The 21,601-nt window shown below is 37.7% G+C and overlaps 1 protein-coding gene across 1 annotated transcript in view; it reads left to right on the forward strand.

Moving 5' to 3' along the window:
• The window catches only part of LOC126234842 (ankycorbin), a 198,024-nt gene extending 176,867 nt beyond the window's left edge, over window positions 1-21,157 (forward strand). The window contains exons 4-14 of the mRNA XM_049943584.1: window positions 9,108-9,356; window positions 9,915-10,163; window positions 10,722-10,970; window positions 11,865-12,113; window positions 12,672-12,920; window positions 13,479-13,727; window positions 14,286-14,534; window positions 15,441-15,689; window positions 16,248-16,496; window positions 20,705-20,953; window positions 21,152-21,157. Of these exons, the coding sequence (XP_049799541.1) occupies window positions 9,108-9,356; window positions 9,915-10,163; window positions 10,722-10,970; window positions 11,865-12,113; window positions 12,672-12,920; window positions 13,479-13,727; window positions 14,286-14,534; window positions 15,441-15,689; window positions 16,248-16,496; window positions 20,705-20,953; window positions 21,152-21,157 (2,496 nt within the window). The remainder of the gene's footprint in view (window positions 1-9,107; window positions 9,357-9,914; window positions 10,164-10,721; window positions 10,971-11,864; window positions 12,114-12,671; window positions 12,921-13,478; window positions 13,728-14,285; window positions 14,535-15,440; window positions 15,690-16,247; window positions 16,497-20,704; window positions 20,954-21,151) is intronic.
• Window positions 21,158-21,601: the final 444 nt, after the last annotated feature.

Genomic DNA, 21,601 nt, shown 5'->3' on the forward strand with positions numbered 1-21,601 from the left:
AAAAAAACTTAACATTTAAGGTCCCTTGCTGTTCAGAGAAGCTATTGTTCATGTCAGAGAATTTAACATTTAAATCATCCGACATAGTCAATTTTGCTAACATAGCACGAAGGACATCTATATTTCCTGACCCCATTGGGGTAACATTCATCATGTATTCATTGACGGCTTTATCCTTAGAATCGGAACTAGTAGTAGTAGTAGTAGTAGAAGTAGTAGTAGCTTTATTCATCTGTAAATCTCTTTTTACAAGGATACAGAACATCTCAAAATATTCACAAATTTAGATCAATTTAAAATAAGATAATTTGTATACACATATATTTACAGACTTCTAGTTAGAGACAATACTTTTTTACAAATAACTTATTAAATAATGTAATGCCACATTGTTCACTCATATCTCACTATCAGTCACTGCACACACTATAAACACATTGTTTCATAACACTTCACTCACTGCACACACACACACACACACACACACACACACACACACACACACACACACACACATTGTTTCATAACACTTCACTCACTGCACACACACACACATACACACACACACACACACACACACACACACACACACACACTGGTGACCTCTGGGCCATTCTCTTTACCGCAACTTCCTATTTGCTATCCTGAAAAACTGAGTCAGCATCCCTCAATAATGAGTGAGATGTTGAGCTCGGAAAGAGGAAGAAGTGTTAGTATTGTGCCATACATAGCTTGAGGGTAAGTATTTCTAGAAAGGAAAAAAAAGAAGGAAAAAACATAAAGTGAAGGTGTTATGTGGTTTTGCTGGATATTTTATAATCATTATTATGATTATTATTATTATTTATTTGTATAACATTTTTTTATCAAACCCCTACTCTGATTTAGCTAAGTAATCCTGTAGTGTATAAAATGTATCACATAACAGGTACTTTTTAGCTGCCTTTTTAAGTAAGTGTATTTTTGCAATTTCTTTGATCTCTTTTGGTAATTTATTGTACTGTTTTATTCCTTGGTAGAAAATGCTGTTTTGAGCTTTATGTTTATTTTTTCTTGGTATATGTAAGTTGAGTCTATCTCTTGTTGCATGGTCATGGACAGAGCTGTTTGTGCAGTAATTACCAATGTTATTTTTGATGTGTACAACCGACTGGTAAATGCATTTACATGGAGCAGTTAAAACCCCCAGTGTTCTGAACAGATCTTTACAATGAGCTCGACTAGTATTTATGGTTATTACTCTTATAGCTCTTTTCTGGATTTTGAAAATTGTGTTCATATTTTGTGCATTTGTTCCCCAAAAAAGAATGCCATAGCTAAGAATTGAGTGTACATATGAATAATATGTAACTGAAGGACACTGCATGTTACACACTGATGATACGATTCTAAGGGCATAACATGCTGATGACATTCTGTTTGAAAGTACCTCTGTGTGTTCACACCACTTCAACTGAGAATCAATATTCATTCCTAGAAATTTTCCAATTGTTACACAGTCTATAGAGGTGCCATCTACATTTAATTTAACATTGTCATTTTTCCTCTTGCAAGATCCCATCGCTTCTAAACTGATACTGTTGTTACTCAGCTTAATTGCAAGTCCATAGAGGGTGGTAAATGTGACACACAGTTTGACTGGTCAGCATTTCCACCCGTAATTTGCGAGTGTAAGTCGGACCTTCCTTGATCCGCCTTGGTGGGTCGTGCCGTCGGATTTCCTCCTACCTCTGCGCAGTACAGCTCTCGTAAATGTCGTCCCATACAGATTCTTCATTGGCGCATTGGATGTCTCTGTCGCTGGAAGCTAATTATCTGAAATTGCTGACGATCAACTTTGGGGTATCTATTTACTTGAAATTAACGTTCAGAATGCCGTAATATCACTTTTATTCGTATTAGATCAATAATGAAACACTCATGTCACAAATTACTCGTAACCGAGAGCAAGGCCACCATCGAACAAGACAGGAAGATCTCTTAACGCCGACTGCCGACTTTGGCGCGCAGTCCATATCTCTTACTACTTTCGTCATAGTTCGTGGATTTCCGATCAAGTTCGTACTTACTAAGATATGCATTTGTTTATTTATTTATTTATTTATTTATTTGATTAATGAACGGGTGTGAATTTTAACGAGGCAAAATTATGATAAATAGTTTTAAACATCCAGAGGCTCCTCCTAGTATTCATGTTGCCATAAATGACTTTAATTATTAAATATAAATAAACAAAATCGGTGACTTTGGCGAAAGGTGGCGGTACTTCCCGCCATGTATATTTCCCAGGCTAACGCTTGTTGCTATAGTCCAGCGCCGAGCCCCACTCCAATACGCGCCTGTGACACACTCATCTTTATCAAGAGTATCAAGTACAACTTTTGTGAATTATATTATGGCTGACTCCGTATTTCTGCCGCTTCGGAAACCAAACTGTCATTCACTTAAAAGATTGTATTTATTCCGGTAATTCATTAATCTGTCCTTCATAATAAAGGCCTTTACAAATGTCTGCTTGTGTCTGTGTATGTGCGGATGGATAGGTGTGTGTGTGTGAGTGTATACTCCTTCTTTCCTCCTAAGGTAAGTGTTTCCGCTCCTGGGATTGGAATGACTCCTTACCCTCTCCCTTAAAACACACATCCTTTCATCTTTCCATCTCCTTCCCTCTTTCCTGATGAGGCAACAGTTTGTTGCGAAAGCTTGAATTTTGTGTGTATGTTTGTGTTTGTTTGTGTGTCTATCGACCTGCCAGCACTTTCATTTGGTAAGTCACATCATCTTTGTTTTATATATATATATATATATATATATATATATATATATATATATATATATATATATATATATATATATATATATATATATATAATTCAAAATTAATAGCAGTTTACATGGCTACAACACTAGGAGAAAGGATGATCTCCACTACTCAAGGTTAAATCTAACTTTGGCTCAGAAGGGGGTAAATTATGCTGCCACAAGAGTCTTTGGTCACTTACCTAATAGCATCAAAAGTCTGACAGGTAGCCATATAGCATTTAAAAGGAAATTAAAAGGATTCCTTAATGGCAACTCCTTCTCCTCATTAGATGAATTTTTGGATATAGTAAGTGGGTAATTTCCCAACCCCCACAAAAAATTAAAAATATTGAGTGTTGTGTAATATTTCGTCTAATGTAATATCTTGTATAGACACCTTTTATTAACCTGACATGTTCCACTTCATTACGAAGTGTTGTATTCATGATCTATGGGACAAGTACTAATCAAATCTAGTCTGGCCATTTTTTTGTTCGAATAGAACTTCTGTAATAAGCCAGCAACATGTCACACAAATCTATACCTCCCATCATTTGATTGTATGTTTGTACTACAGCTGGGTGGTGGACATCAATCTTCTGCCCATCTTTTTTGGACCATCTTTTACATGTACCCACAGGATTCCTACCAGTGCAAAAGGAAAGTAATGCCACACATTTATTGTCTTTCCATTTGACAGCAAAGAGTTTGCCATCTTCCCTTACAATCTCATTCCATTCACCTCTTTTTAGGCACTTATCATCGCTCAGTTTTGAAGCAGCTGAACCAATTCTATTCCTCATAACTTTTCGTGTCAGGAAAATGTTCTTCTCCAACAACATTTCTCCACATGTAACACTTGTAAAGAATCTATCTGTGTAAATTACATGAGAGCCATCTTGAGGGACAGTTACTGACAATAGTTTGACAACAGCTCCTCCCAAACCCAGGGTCTTCAGATCATCTTCTGGAACAGTGCCCTTCCCAACATAAATACAGAAATCCAGGAGTAGTCTGTCATTAGAAGCAAGAACAAATTTTTGTAACCCCAGTGGATTAGGCTTAGAAGGAACATACTGAGTGAAACCACACCTCCCAGAGAAAGGAATCATTTGTTCAATACTACTCAAATGTGAATTTCTGGGCAATGTTAAGCATTGTTTTCTCACTGCATCAACAAGTGAATAAATTTTCCGCAGCTTATAATTAGGGTCCCGTGCACTTAGGTTATCAACAAAACGCAGATTACTTCTATGTTTGTAACATGTATCCCTGGGCATGGCCTCAGTGACGAGAGGAAAGCGGAGAAGGCTGGACCAATACATTTTTACCTGTGGTATCTTAAAAGTCCCCATGACAATTCCCAATATAATGCAAAATTTCTGATTTTGTTGTTTTCAAACTAAGTGAACTAGTCTGAACAGATTTCAGGTTTGTCTGATACGCCAAAACCTCCCAAAATTCAGCTGGAAAGTAATCCACGAAAGATTCCAGTATTCCTTTAGGTCCACTGGAATCACTTTCCTGTTTGTTCTTCAGAGATGGGCCCATCTCATGCATGCTGAAATGGAAATGAACAAATTATGGTTTGGCACCAAACCAACATCTTTTTGTTGCAAACAAAGAAACAAACAAACAAAAATACTGTTATTCAAAATGAATAGCGATACTTACCAAGTAGCTCTCCTCCTCAAACCTGTTGTGGATTTTTTAACACCACCATTCGCTACATCATCAATGTTTAGAGACAGTATTTCGTCATTAGCATCACATTCAGAGTCTGACATCGTAGCCTGTTGATTTAATTTCAGCAAATAAGTCATCCTCAGAGTCAGAATTTGAACATTCTGCATCACTTTCATTCAGTATGCGTGATATCTCTTCATCAGTTAGCACATGAGCTGAAAAAAAAACACAATCAGTACGTTATGAAGTAGAGATCTATCCTAAAAGTAGACACCAAGAAACAAGGTACACAGACGTGTACCATGAAAACATCGTCATTAACTGCACAGGAAAAATAAAATAACAGACATTTGCTGCATTTCAGATAATTCTCCAATCTTTCAACTTCACTTATCACTCACTACAACGAAGACAAACACATATAGCTCTATGTATTATTTACTTACTGTCATTACGACGCTGTCGGGCCGCCATCTTCTTTCACAACAAACTTCTGATGCGTGTACTGCTACAAGAGCTCTCCAAACGGCGTCATTTGAAAGCACAATGGTACAAGACCGTGACCTCGCAGTCTCAGCACACAAAATACGCAACGGACAGCGACACAAGCTTAAGAAGGAAGGTGCACGTATGTGCACTTATAGTCCGAAGAGGGTATAACTTTCAAACTTCAGATCGGCTACAACTCTCTTCTAGGATAATTATTATCTTTGGTCAATTTATGGTCTGGGCTTTAACATTCGTAAATAGTAAATTTTGGAATTCTTTCTTTAAAGTTTTTGTTTCGTACCATATGGTATACTTTCATTCAATCCTTTCTTTATGAAAAGCATTAGTATTTACATAGCATTCTTGTTAATCAAACTGTCAAAAGTGTAATGACTGATTTTTCTATTTCTTTTTGCAACAAAAGGGTGTTCATTATGGGTTCTATACTTGGTCGTGTTACAATGTGGACCATATCTCTAATCTTTCATTGTCTTGTCTTGGAGTCGAAATCTTTAACTTCGTAAGTAACATCAGACAACTGTCTTAATGGGGTAAATCCTGTGGTGTCTTGTTTGGCGGTGTTTTAGGCAAATGTTACGAAAGGTAGCACCTCATCCCAGTTGCTCTGCTCAACATCGATGAACATTGATAGCATGTCGGCCACGGTCTTATTAAGGCATTCCGTAAGACCATTAGTTTGCAGATGGTAGGCAGTCATCATGTGATGAGTAATGTCGCATCGAAGGTTTATCTGTGTCACAAGATTCGACTGAAAAACTTTCCCGCGATGCCTAATTAGCAACCTTGGGGCACCAGTGTTTTAATACAATATCTTCCACGATGAGTTTGGCTGCCTCAGATGCTTCGGCTGTTTTCACGGCTTTTGTAATAGTATAGCTTGTCAGATAATCAGTGCAAACAATAATCCATCTATTGCCACTAGGAGACGTTGGAAAGTGTCTGAGGAGGTCAATCCCAACACGCTGGAAAGGCATTTCGGATGGTGGAATTGGTATGAGTTGGCCAGATGGTTTCTGAGGAACTGCCTTTCTCCTCTGGCACTCTCGACAGTGCGACACATAGTGATGGACACTCCTAAATACACATGGCCAGAAAAATCTCTTGCGGATTCTTCAGTGGTATGCTTCTCTTACATTCCACTACAAGATCCATGAGTTTCAGCATGGCATAACACGTGACAGTTACCTTTCTAGCTTTGACTGCAGGAATGATCACTTCATCCAGTACACAGTCTCCACACACTCGGATGTGCATCTTCCTGTCCACAGTATCTCATCTCGTCTAGCATAATCTTCGAGTGACCACAATCTATAATTGCCTGAGAAGCTTTCATGAAGTTCCATACGAGAATGACGTCATGACTACATTCTTGTAAGACAATGAATTCTAAGGGCTGTGTATGGCCACTTATACCCACATGAATGACACATCTTGCTGTAGGTTTTACATATTTCCCATTAGCCACCTTCAGCAGAGATGCTTGTTGCTGATGAATACGGTTTTCTGCAACTGGCGACAGTTCTTCTCCGAAATGACTGAATATGATGCTCCAGAGTCCATAAGAGCTTGAGCTGGTTGGCCATCCAAGAGGATATTGACGTAGTTTCCTATCATTTTTGTAGTGATCGACAGCAGAGGATTTTTTTCTTCGGTGGCCTCACCTCCAAGGAAGGTCGCACCCTCTAGTTTTCCAGGTTGCGGTGGTTAGGTGATCGGCTGAAGCTTCTAAACAGCGATGGAGACCTTCTTGATCGGTGTGCTGTGGAGCGTCCTCTCCAGCGGATAGTTTGCAGCGATGGTGACCTACTACGTCCCGCACCCACACCTTCTTGTTCATCTTTGTTGTCCTAGGGTTGGTGTGAGCTACGATCGGTCTGTTGTCTTCTGGCGTGGGCATCATCAAATATCCGCCGCCTTTCTCGACAATAACGCACCACATGTTCCGGTCGTCTGTGGTGGAAACATACTGGTTGGTTATCCTGGGTCCTCCAGATGTCAGTCTTCCTTGGTGCACAAACAGGTTCCTCATGCGGCATTGTAGGAACGTAACTCCACCTGGATCTCGACTTTTTCACCGTTTTAAAGGGAAATGAAGGACGTTAGATTGGGTTCAATGTCTGTTTCACTTCCTCCCTTATGATCTCTTGAAGCATCTCGGTTTTTTGCTCGCCGTGCTATCCAAGTGCCTTCTGAACTTCCTCTCTCACTATCTGATGAAGGCCGGCTGCTGTGGACGAGCGGTTCAAGGTCCTTGAGTCTGTAACCACATGGCTGCTACGGTCACAGGTTCGAATCCTGCCTCGGGCATGGAAGTGTGTGATGTCCTTAGGTTAGTTAGGTTTAAGTAGTTCAAATTCTAGGGGACTGATGACCTCAAATGTTAATTCACATAGTGCTTAGAGCCATGTGAACTATTTTTATCTGACGAAGAACACTTGTGAAATCAGTTCCTTCCTCCAACACAGACATCGATACGATGTTTGAAAGCCGTTCAAACTTCTTGCATGTGATTCTTTTTTGATGCATTGTCTCGATATACTGGCACTATTTTATGAAGTCTTCTGCTATCGAAACTGTTGTGTTGGCAGAAGAGCCAACACCGTGTTACTAGTGGAGGCCAAAATGCATGCATTTTAGGTCACGCAGGCTGGCATGAGGAGGGAAGAACTATACTGACGTGAGGTCTGGAACATGACAAGGAATTAGAATTCAGAAAGCGGACGTAATTAGTTTGATACTTAACTTTAATCCATTAATGATGAACGTCGCTCTTGACAGTACATGATTCACAATATTATCTGTTCAGAATACATTCGTAGTAACTGAATATAGCGCCTTGCTAGGTCGTAGCAAATGACGTAGCTGAAGGCTATGCTAAATTGTTGTCTCTGCAAATGAGAGCGTATGTAGTCAGTGAACCATCACTCTCAAAGTTGGCTGTACAACTGGAGCGAGTGCTAGGGAGTCTCTCTAGACTAGACCTGCCGTGTGGCAGAGCTCGGTCTGCAATCACTGATAGTGGCGACATGCGGGTCCAACATATACTAATGGACCGCGGCCGATTTAAAGGCTACCACATAGCAAGTGTGGTGTCTGCCGGTGACACCACAGAAACCTTCAGGAGGAAGGCTAGATACATGTCCTCAGCATCACCCCTCATGCGATGTGCAACCTTATCTTCCTCCTTCATTCTAGGATCCACTGTTTTACACAGTTCCAAGATGTCTTGAATGTAGGATGCTGTAGTTTCTCCTGGACGCTGGGCCCTGCACTTTAGTTTACCTTCAGCCTTGCACTTCTCTCCCGGTGTGTCACTGAAATACTTGTGCAGTTCTGCCTGGAATACATCCCGGCTTGTGAAATTCTCCTCATTGTTTTCATAACATTCCTTGGCAGTGCCCTCCAAGTAGAAAAATACATTAGCCAAACACATGGTGTCATCCCATTTGTTAAATTTGGGTATATGCTCATATACCCTCAGCCACTTGCTTGGGTCTTGGCCATCAACACCAGAGAAACTGGAAGGACATATCATGGGGTGGCACACAGTTGCTGTCATCGATATGTCCTCTTCTTCTTCTGTCTCCGTATAGGTTGTGATCTGTTGTATATGGCTAGAAATCGGGTATCTCGCCAAGTAAACAGCGGCTCTGTCGTGGCCTGATGGAAGCCCCGTGTAGTCAATAATGTGCGCTATCACTAGTTCCAATACCCAGCGCCACCACCAGAATAATGTCACGTAGAAGAAGGTGTAATTACATGAATGACAGACACTAACTTCAAGTAACGAAAGTTTATTCAGCACTTGCAAAAGAAAAGTGCGAAGCAAGCTGCCTCAAGCCAGAACACATGCAGTTATATACAGTTATAGACCATTCCAGTACAATGATTCTTCACATTTGTGGATACTTCAAGAATGTACTCAAACCGAATATAGAAATTTAAATTGTACAGTCCAGGCGAGTTTCGAATTCATGACCCTTCAGGCATCAGTTTAGTATCACAACCACTACACCATGGTGCTCCCTGGCTTCTTCTGTGACAATATAGAGTGTTAACATTACAGACATTTGCTACACCATATAAATCAATTATTTAATGTTGCACAGACATTCAGATGCATGACTTCCATACTCTCTAATCAAAAGAAACATGAATGTGTTGCAAGTCAACAAATAATTTCTGACGATAAAACATCAGTGGATACAGAAACTCTTCATTGTCAGTCTAATGATTCTGACAGACAAGACATTAGAGATTTTGAGCCACCACAGTCTCAAACAATTGACACTGAGAGGCGGTCTTGTGAGGATACTCTGCCTGATGTGACTAAAGCTATGCCAAAAGGACCATTAAGTGTAAGTAGAAAAATTCTCAGAGAAACACAGCTGTACTATGCCACTTACTTTACGTTTACTCTATTCATTCTAAGATATTAACAGGTAAAATCTTACCATTAGAAACATTTGGCAGTCCTGTAAAGTTTTTTGATGAAACCAGTTAGAAGTCATTATTCATGAGAAAAGTAATAAAAATTCTAGATTGAAGCAATGTGTAGGACAAGAGAAAGGCATCTACTGATCTACACTGAAACAATGTGTGGATCACACAATCACAATCACAATGTCTGTTATGTGTATCTCTGCTCCATACATCTCTCCACCATAGATGACTGCCAACCTTCCGTTTATTCAGCGTATTCTTAAACTACAAACTTTGTGGTAAAGCGATTGTGCAGAGATATTTACTTTTGAATGCCTCACATGTCTAAGTGATGTACGTTATTAGTATGACAACAATGACGGAATAATGGAGACTCATGAGCTATTATTCTTGCAAATTTGCTCATATATCTAGACTATTAACATTTTAGATGTTGGTCATATCAAATAAACCACATTTTTAATATTCCACAGATATTTAAACGGATGCAATCCATACTCAGTAATGAAAACAAAGGTGAATGTGCAGAAAGTCACCTTATAATTTCTCAGACTAAGACAGTTGAGGATACAGAGGCTCTTAGTTTAGAGTCTAATGATTCAGACATACAAGATATAAGAGATATTGAGCCCCCACAATCTCAAACAGTAGACAGTGAGAGCCGGGCTTGTGAGGATACTCTACCTGATGCGACTGAAGCAATGGCAAATGGACCATTAAGTGTAAGTAGAAAAATTCCTAGATATAGTTATCAAAGAAAGCAGTTTTGTATCACTTAATTTATGTTGACGGTAGTCTTTCTAAGATATTAACTGGTATATTCTTACCATCACAATCATTTGGCAGTGAAGTAAGGGTTTTAGATGAAACCAGTCAGAAGTTATTATTGATGAGAAAGTAATAGAAATTCATGGTTCTAGGAATGAGTAGAATCAGCGAAAAGCAGCTACTCAGATACAGTGAAACAATGTGTGTATTACACAATCACAGGTTTTGATATGTGTATCTCTTCTCCATACATCTCTCCACCATAGATAAGTGCCAGCCCTATCTTTACTCAGTGTGTTGTTACACTGTAACATTGGTGGTAATGTGACAGTAGAAATATTTACTTTTGAATGCCTCCCACGTCTGAGTGTTGTACATAATTAGTATGACATCAATGCAGGAATAATGGAGACTCATGAGCTATTATTCTTGCAAATTTGCTCATATATCTAGAATATTAACATTTTAGATGTTGGTCATATCTAATAATCCACTTATTTAATGTTTCACAGATATTTAAATGGATGAAATCCATACTCAGTAATGAAAAGAAAGGTGAATGTGTTGAAAGTCGTCTTATAATTTCTGAGACTGAGACATTGGAGCATAGAGAGGCTCATAATTTTGAGGCTGATGATTCTGACAAACAACATATAAAAGATCTTGAGCCCCCACAATCTCAAACAGTAGACAATAAGAGCCGGGCTTGTGAGGATACTCTACCGGATGCAACTGAAGCAATGACAAAAGGACCATTAAGTGTAAGTAGAGAAATTTCTAAATATAGTTCTCAAAGAAAGCAGTATTACTTCACTTAATTTATGTTGACAGTATTCTTTCTAAGTTATTAACTGGTATTATCTTACCATCAGAATCATTTACAGTGATGTAAGGTTTTTGGATAGAAACTAGTCAGAAGTTAATATTCATGAGAAAAGTAAAGGAAATTCATGGTTGTAGCAGTGTGTAGAATCAGTGAAAAGCAGCTACTCATATACAGTGAAACAATGTGTGCATTACACAATCACAGGTTTTGTTATGTGTATCTCTTCTCCATACATCTCTCCATAAGTGCCAGCTCCCCCTTTATTCAGTGTATTGTTAAACTATAACATTTGTGGTTATGTGAGTGTAGTAATACTTACTTTTGAATGCCTCATATGTCATAGTATTACACGAATGAAGGAATAATAATAATAATAATAATAATAATAATAATAATTTTATTGTCATTCGGCCATTACAGCAATAGACAACGTCATATGCATACTAAAATACAATTAATGGTTTGAAAGAAACAACAGGTTTCTTGTTAACATTATAGTATTATATTACAGTTGATAAATTCTCTTATGTCATAGATTGGGTGGAGGACTAGCCAGTCATGAATTGTTTGTCTGAATAATTGTTCAGGTAATTCTTGAACAGATTGAGGAAGATTATTAAATAATTTGTAACCCATGATTTCGTAGCTGTTGAGTGACTTTGACAATCTGTGGTAAGAAATATAGAGGCACCTATTCCTTCTTGTATTGTGGCTGTGTACATAATGGATACTCATGAGCTATTATTCTTGCAAATTTGCTCATATATCTACACTGTAACATTTTAGATGTTGGTCACATTGAATAAATCACTTATTTATTGTTCCACAGACATTTCAACAGATGACATCCATACGCAGTAATGAAAAGAAAGGTGAATGTGTAGAAAGTCACCTTATAATTTCTCAGACTAAGACAGTTGAGGATACAGAGGCTCTTAGTTTAGAGTCTAATGATTCAGACTTACAAGATATAAGAGATATTGAGCCCCCACAATCTCAAACAGTAGACAATGAGAGCCGGGCTTGTGAGGATACTCTACCTGATGCGACTGAAGCAATGGCAAAAGGACCATTAAGTGTAAGTAGAAAAATTCCTAGATATAGTTCTCAAAGAAAGCAGTATTGTATCACTTAATTTATGTTGACGGTAGTCTTTCTAAGATATTAACTGGTATAATCTTACCATCACAATCATTTGGCAGTGAAGTAAGGGTTTTTGATGAAACCAGACAGAAGTTATTATTGATGAGAAAGTAATAGAAATCCATGGTGGTAGCAATGTGTAGAATCAGAGAAAGGAAGCTACTCATTTACAAGGAAACAATGTGTACATCACACAATCACAGGTTTTGATATGTGTATCTCTTCTCCCTACATCTCTCCACCATAGATAAGTGCCAGTCCTCTCTTTAGTCAGTGTATTGTTACACTATAACGTTGTTGGTAATGTGAGTTTAGAAATATTTACTTTTGAATGCATCCCACGTCTGTGTGTTGTACATTACTAGTATGACATCAGTGAAGGAATAATGGATACTCAAGAGATATTCTTCTTGCAAATTCGCTCATATATCTAGACTGTTAATATTTTAGATGTTGAACATATTGAATAAACCACTTATTTAATGTTCCACAGATATTTAAACGGATGAAATCCATATTCAGTAATCAAAAGAAAGGTGAATGTGTTGAAAGTCATCTTATAATCTCTGAGACTGAGACATTGGAGAATACAGAGGCTCATAATTTTGAGGCTGATGATTCTGACAAACAACATATAAAAGATCTTGAGCCCACACAATCTCAAACAGTAGACAATAAGAGCCGGGCTTGTGAGGATACTCTACCTGATGCAACTGAAGCAATGACAAAAGGACCATTAAGTGTAAGTAGAGAAATTTCTAAATATAGTTCTCAAAGAAAGCAGTATTACTTCACTTAATTTATATTGACAGTATTCTTTCTAAGTTATTAACTGGTATTATCTTACCATCAGAATCATTTACAGTTATGTAAGGTTTTTGGATAGAAACTAGTCAGAAGTTAATATTCATGAGAAAAGTAAAAGAAATGCATGGTTGTAGCAGTGTGTAGAATCAGTGAAAAGCAGCTACTCATATACAGTGAAACAATGTGTGCATTACACAATCACAGGTTTTATTATGTGTGTCTCTTCTCCATACATATCTCCACGATCGATAAGTGCTTGCCCTCCCTCTATTTAGTGTATTGTTAAACTATAACATTTGTGGTAATGTGAGTGTAGTATTATTTACTTTTGAAAGCATCCCATGTCTGAGTGTTGTAAATTATTAGTAAGACATGAATGAAGGAATAATGGATACTCATGAGCTATTATTCTTGCAAATTTGCTCATATATCTACGCTGTAACATTTTAGATGTTGGTCACATTGAATAAATCACTTATTTATTGTTCCACAGACATTTCAACAGATGACATCCATACTCAGTAATGAAAAGAAAGGTGAATGTTCAGAAAGTCACCTTATAATTTCTCACACTAAGACAGTTGAGGATACAGAGGCTCATAATTTTGAGTCTAATGATTCTGACAAACAACATATAAAAGATCTTGAGCCCCCACAATCTCAAACAGTAGACAATGAGAGCCGGGCTTGTGAGGATACTCAACGTGATGCAACTGAAGCAATGGCAAAAGGTCCATTAAGTGTAAGTAGAAAAATTCCTAGATATAGTTATCTAAGAAAGCAGTATTGCATCACTTAATTTATGTTGACGGTAGTCTTTCTAAGATATTAACTGGTATAATCTTACCATCACAATCATTTGGCAGTGAAGTAAGGGTTTTTGATGAAACCAGACAGAAGTTATTATTGATGAGAAAGTAATAGAAATTCATGGTGGTAGCAATGTGTAGAATCAGAGAAAGGAAGCTACTCATTTACAAGGAAACAATGTGTACATCACATAATCACAGGTTTTGATATGTGTATCTCTTCTCCCTACATCTCTCCACCATAGATAAGTGCCAGTCCTCTCATTAGTCAGTGTATTGTTACACTATAACGTTGTTGGTAATGTGAGTTTAGAAATATTTACTTTTGAATGCATCCCACGTCTGTGTGTTGTACATTATTAGTATGACATCAGTGAAGGAATAATGGATACTCAAGAGATATTATTCTTGCAAATTCGCTCATATATCTAGACTGTTAATATTTTAGATGTTGAACATATTGAATAAACCACTTATTTAATGTTCAACAGATATTTAAACGGATGAAATCCATATTCAGTAATCAAAAGAAAGGTGAATGTGTTGAAAGTCATCTTATAATCTCTGAGACTGAGACATTGGAGAATACAGAGGCTCATAATTTTGAGGCTGATGATTCTGACAAACAACATATAAAAGATCTTGAGCCCCCACAATCTCAAACAGTAGACAATAAGAGCCGGGCTTGTGAGGATACTCTACCTGATGCAACTGAAGCAATGACAAAAGGACCATTAAGTGTAAGTAGAGAAATTTCTAAATATAGTTCTCAAAGAAAGCAGTATTACTTCACTTAATTTATGTTGACAGTATTCTTTCTAAGTTATTAACTGGTATTAGCTTACCATCAGAATCATTTACAGTGATGTAAGGTTTTTGGATAGAAACTAGTCAGAAGTTAATATTCATGAGAAAAGTAAAGGAAATTCATGGTTGTAGCAGTGTGTAGAATCAGTGAAAAGCAGCTCCTCATATACAGTGAAACAATGTGTGCATTACACAATCACAGGTTTTGTTATGTGTATCTCTTCTCCATACATCTCTCCATAAGTGTCAGCTACCCGTTTATTCAGTGTATTGTTAAACTATAACATTTGTGGTTATGTGAGTGTAGTAATACTTACTCTTGAATGCCTCATATGTCTGAGTGTTGTACATTATTAGTATGACACGAATGAAGGAATAATAATAATAATAATAATAATAATAATAATTTTATTGTCATTCGGCCATTACAGCAATAGACAATGTCATATTCATACTAAAATACAATTAATGGTTTGAAAGAAACAACAGGTTTCTTGTTAACATTATAGTATTATATTACAGTTGATATATTCTCTTATGTCATAGATTGGGTGGAAGACTAGCCAGTCATGAATTGTTTGTCTGAATAATTGTTCAGGTAATTCTTGAACAGATTGAGGAAGATTATTAAATAATTTGTACCCCATGATTTCGTAGCTGTTGAGTGAGTTTGACAATCTGTGGTAAGAATTATGGAGGCACCTATTCCTTCTTGTATTGTGGCTGTGAACATAATGGATACTCATGAGCTATTATTCTTGCAAATTTGCTCATACATTAGACTGTTAACATTTTAGGTGTTGGTCATATTGAATAAACCACTTTTTATTGTTCCACAGACATTTAAACAGATGACATCCATACTCAGTAATGAAAAGAAAGGTGAATGTGCAGAAAGTCACCTTATAATTTCTCAGACTAAGACAGTTGAGGTTACAGAGGCTCTTAATTTAGAGTCTAATGATTCAGACATACAAGATATAAGAGATATTGAGCCTCCACAATCTCAAACAGTAGACAATGAGAGCCGGGCTTGTGAGGATACTCAACGTGATGCGACTGAAGCAATGGCAAAAGGTCCATTAAGTGTAAGTAGACAAATTCCTAGATATAGTTATCAAAGAAAGCAGTATTGTATCACTTAATTTATGTTGACGGTAGTCTTTCTAAGATATTAACTGGTATAATCTTACCATCACAATCATTTGGCAGTGAAGTAAGGGTTTTTGATGATACCAGACAGAAGTTATTATTGATGAGAAAGTAATAGAAATTCATGGTGGTAGCAATGTGTAGAATCAGAGAAAGGAAGCTACTCATTTACAAGGAAACAATGTGTACATCACACAATCACAGGTTTTGATATGTGTATCTCTTCTCCCTACATCTCTCCACCATAGATAAGTGCCAGTCCTCTCATTAGTCAGTGTATTGTTACACTATGACGTTGTTGGTAATGTGAGTTTAGAAATATTTACTTTTGAATGCATCCCACGTCTGTGTGTTGTACATTATTAGTATGACATCAGTGAAGGAATAATGGATACTCAAGAGATATTATTCTTGCAAATTCGCTCATATATCTAGACTGTTAATATTTTAGATGTTGAACATATTGAATAAACCACTTATTTAATGTTCCACAGATATTTAAACGGATGAAATCCATATTCAGTAATCAAAAGAAAGGTGAATGTGTTGAAAGTCATCTTATAATCTCTGAGACTGAGACATTGGAGAATACAGAGGCTCATAATTTTGAGGCTGATGATTCTGACAAACAACATATAAAAGATCTTGAGCCCCCACAATCTCAAATAGTAGACAATAAGAGCCGGGCTTGTGAGGATACTCTACCTGATGCAACTGAAGCAATGACAAAAGGACCATTAAGTGTAAGTAGAGAAATTTCTAAATATAGTTCTCAAAGAAAGCAGTATTACTTCACTTAATTTATGTTGACAGTATTCTTTCTAAGTTATTAACTGGTATTAGCTTACCATCAGAATCATTTACAGTGATGTAAGGTTTTTGGATAGAAACTAGTCAGAAGTTAATATTCATGAGAAAAGTAAAGGAAATTCATGGTTGTAGCAGTGTGTAGAATCAGTGAAAAGCAGCTACTCATATACAGTGAAACAATGTGTGCATTACACAATCACAGGTTTTGTTATGTGTATCTCTTCTCCATACATCTCTCCATAAGTGCCAGCTCCCCGTTTATTCAGTGTATTGTTAAACTATAACATTTGTGGTTATGTGAGTGTAGTAATACTTACTCTTGAATGCCTCATATGTCTGAGTGTTGTACATTATTAGTTTGACACGAATGAAGGAATAATAATAATAATAATAATAATAATAATAATAATAATAATTTTATTGTCATTCGGCCATTACAGCAATAGACAACGTCATATACATACTAAAATACAATTAATGGTTTGAAAGAAACAACAGGTTTCTTGTTAACATTATAGTATTATATTGTTGTTGTTGTGGTCTTCAGTCCTGAGACTGGTTTGATGCAGCTCTCCATGCTACTCTATCCTGTGCAAGCTTCTTCATCTCCCAGTACCTACTGCAACCTACATCCTTCTGAATCTGCTTAGTGTATTGATCTCTTGGTCTCCCCCTACGATTTTTACCCTCCACGCTGCCCTCCAATGCTAAATTTGTGATCCCTTGATGCCTCAAAACATGTCCTACCAACCGATCCCTTCTTCTGGTCAAGTTGTGCCACAAACTCCTCTTCTCCCCAATCCTATTCAGTACCTCCTCATTAGTTAAGTGATCTACCCATCTAATCTTCAGCATTCTTCTGTAGCACCACATTTCAAAAGCTTCTATTCTCCTCTTGTCCAAACTGGTTATCGTCCATGTTTCACTTCCATACATGGCTACACTCCATACAAATACTTTCAGAAACGACTTCCTGACACTTAAATCTATACTCGATGTTAACAAATTTCTCTTCTTCAGAAACGATTTCCTTGCCATTGCCAGTCTACATTTTATATCCTCTCTACTTCGACCATCATCAGTTATTTTACTCCCTAAATAGCAAAACTCCTTTACTACTTTAAGTCTCTCATTTCCTAATCTAATCCCCTCAGCATCACCCGATTTAATTTGACTACATTCCATTATCCCCGTTTTGCTTTTGTTGATGTTCATCTTATATCCTCCTTTCAAGACACTGTCCATTCCGTTCAACTGCTCTTCCAAGTCCTTTGCTGTCTCTGATAGAATTACAATGTCATCGGCGAACCTCAAAGTTTTTACTTCTTCTCCATGAATTTTAATACCTACTCCGAAGTTTTCTTTTGTTTCCTTTACTGCTTGCTCAATATACAGATTGAATAACATCGGGGAGAGGCTACAACCCTGTCTCACTCCTTTCCCAACCACTGCTTCCCTTTCATGCCCCTCGACTCTTATAACTGCCATCTGGTTTCTGTACAAATTGTAAATAGCCTTTCGCTCCCTGTATTTTACCCCTGCCACCTTCAGAATTTGAAAGAGAGTATTCCAGTTAACATTGTCAAAAGCTTTCTCTAAGTCTACAAATGCTAGAAACATAGGTTTGCCTTTTCTTAATCTTTCTTCTAAGATAAGTCGTAAGGTTAGTATTGCCTCACGTGTTCCAACATTTCTACGGAATCCAAACTGATCTTCCCCGAGGTCCGCTTCTACCAGTTTTTCCATTCGTCTGTAAAGAATTCGTGTTAGTATTTTGCAGCTGTGACTTATTAAACTGATAGTTCGGTAATTTTCACATCTGTCAACACCTGCTTTCTTTGGTATTGGAATTATTATATTCTTCTTGAAGTCTGTGGGTATTTCGCCTGTCTCATACATCTTGCTCACCAGATGGTAGAGTTTTGTCATGACTGGCTCTCCCAAAGCCATCAGTAGTTCCAATGGAATGTTGTCTACTCCCGGGGCCTTGTTTCGCCTCAGGTCTTTCAGTGCTCTGTCAAACTCTTCACGCAGTATCTTATCTCCCATTTCATCTTCATCTACATCCTCTTCCATTTCCATAATACTGTCCTCAAGTACATCGCCCTTGTATAAACCCTCTATATACTCCTTCCACCTTTCTGCCTTCCCTTCTTTGCTTAGAACTGGGTTGCCATCTGAGCTCTTGATATTCATACAAGTGGTTCTCTTCTCTCCAAAGGTCTCTTTAATTTTCCTGTAGGCAGTATCTATCTTACCCCTAGTGAGACAAGCCTCTACATCCTTACATTTGTCCTCTAGCCATCCCTGCTTAGCCATTTTGCACTTTCTGTCGATCTCATTTTTGAGACGTTTGTATTCCCTTTTGCCTGCTTAATTTACTGCATTTTTATATTTTCTCCTTTCATCAAATTCAATATTTCTTCTGTTACCCAAGGATTTCTATTAGCCCTTGTCTTTTTACCTACTTGATCCTCTGCTGCCTTCACTACTTCATTCCTCAGAGCTACCCATTCTTCTTCTACTGTGTCCCTTTCCCCCATTCCTGTCAATTGTTTCCTTATGCTCTCCCTGAAACTCTCTACAATCTCTGGTTCTTTCAGTTTATCCAGGTCCCATCTCCTTAAATTCCCACCTTTTTGCAGTTTCTTCAGTTTCAATCTGCAGTTCATAACCAATAGATTGTGGTCAGAATCCACATCTGCCTCTGGAAATGTCTTACAATTTAAAACCTGGTTCCTAAATCTCTGTCTTACCATTATTTAATCTATCTGATACCTATTAGTATCTCCATGATTCTTCCAGGTATACAACCTCCTTTTATGATTCTTGAACCAAGTGTTAGCTATGATTAAGTTATGCTCTGTGCAAAATTCTACAAGGCGGCTTCCTCTTTCATTTCTTCCCCCCAATCCATATTCACCTACTATGTTTCCTTCTCTCCCTTTTCCTACTCTCGAATTCCAGTCACCCATGACTATTAAATTTTCGTCTCCCTTCACTACCTGAATAATTTCTTTTATCTCGTCATACATTTCATCAATTTCTTCATCATCTACAGAGCTAGTTGGCATATAAACTTGTACTACTGTAGTAGGCATGGGCTTTGTGTCTATCTTGGCCACAATAATGCGTTCACTATGCTGTTTGTAGTAGCTAACCTGCACTCCTATTTTTTTATTCATTATTTAACCTACTCCTGCATTACCCCTATTTGATTTTGTATTTATAACCCTGTAATCACCTGACCAAAAGTCTTGTTCCTCCCGCCACCGAACTTCACTAATTCCCACTATATCTAACTTTAACCTATCCATTTCCCTTTTTAAATTTTCTAACCTACCTGCCCGATTAAGGGATCTGACATTCCACTCTCCGATCCGTAGAATGCCAGTTTTCTTTCTCCTGATAACGATGTCCTCTTGAGTAGTCCCCGCCCGGAGATCCGAATGGGGGACTATTTTACCTCCGGAATATTTTACCCAAGAGGACGCCATCATCATTTAATTGTACAGTAAAGCTGCATGTCCTCGGGAAAAATTACGGCTGTAGTTTCCCCTTGCTTTCAGCCGTTCGCAGTACCAGCACAGCAAGGCCGTTTTGGTTAATGTTACAAGGCCAGATCAGTCAATCATCCAGACTGTGGCCCCTGCAACTACTGAAAAGGCTGCTGCCCCTCTTCAGGAACCACATGTTTGTCTGGCCTCTCAACAGATACCCCTCCGTTGTGGTTGCACCTACGGTACGGCCATCTGTATCGCTGAGGCACGCAAGCCTCCCCACCAACGGCAAGGTCCATGGTTCATGGGGGATTATATTACAGTTGATATATTCTCTTATGTCATAGATTGGGTGGAGGACTAGCCAGTCATGAATTGTTTGTCTGAATAATTGTTCAGGTAATTCTTGAACAGATTGAGGAAGATTATTAAATAATTTGTACCCCATGATTTCGTAGCTGTTGAGTGAGTTTGACAATCTGTGGTAAGAATTATGGAGGCACCTATTCCTTCTTGTATTGTGGCTGTGAACATAATGGATACTCATGAGCTATTATTCTTGCAAATTTGCTCATACATCTAGACTGTTAACATTTTAGGTGTTGGTCATATTGAATAAACCACTTTTTATTGTTCCACAGACATTTAAACCGATGACATCCATACTCAGTAATGAAAACAAAGGTGAATGTGCAGAAAGTCACCTTATAATTTCTCAGACTAAGACAGTTGAGGTTACAGAGGCTCTTAATTTAGAGTCTAATGATTCAGACATACAAGATATAAGAGATATTGAGCCCCCACAATCTCAAACAGTAGACAATGAGAGCCGGGCTTGTGAGGATACTCTACCTGATGCGACTCAAGCAATGGCAAAAGGACCATTAAGTGTAAGTAGAAAAATTCCTAGATATAGTTCTCAAAGAAAGCAGTTTTGTATCACTTAATTTATGTTGACAGTAGTCTTTCGAAGATATTAACTGGTATAATCTTACCATCACAATCATTTGGCAGTGAAGTAAGAGTTTTTGATGAAACCAGACAGAAGTCATTATTGATGAGAAAGTAATAGAAATTCATGGTTCTAGGAATGAGTAGAATCAGCGGAAAGCAGCTACTCAGATACAGTGAAACAATGTGTGTATTACACAATCACAGGTTTTGATATGTGTATCTCTTCTCCATACATCTCTCCACCATAGATAATTGCCAGCCCTCTCTTTAGTCAGTGTGTTGTTACACTGTAATGTTGGTGGTAATGTGACAGTAGAAATATTTACTTTTGAATGCCTCCCACGGCTGAGTGTTGTACATAATCACTGTTCTACAAAAAAAACCTTTTTTTCTATTTCTGATAAAAAGTATTGTGATCCTAGTTGTAATTTGAGTGCTGAATTGAAAACTGTTTTTGGTTTTTTTCTGTCAGGGATAGTTTATGAGTAATCGCAATTTTATTTCTCTTTTCAGTTTCTGATATAGTGCAGCAAACGTGAGGTGAAATTCGACAAACAAATGCACATCTTTATGATGTTATAAGT

Source organism: Schistocerca nitens, chromosome 2 (assembly GCF_023898315.1).
Source record: "Schistocerca nitens isolate TAMUIC-IGC-003100 chromosome 2, iqSchNite1.1, whole genome shotgun sequence".
Taxonomy (NCBI): Eukaryota; Metazoa; Arthropoda; class Insecta; order Orthoptera; family Acrididae; genus Schistocerca; species Schistocerca nitens.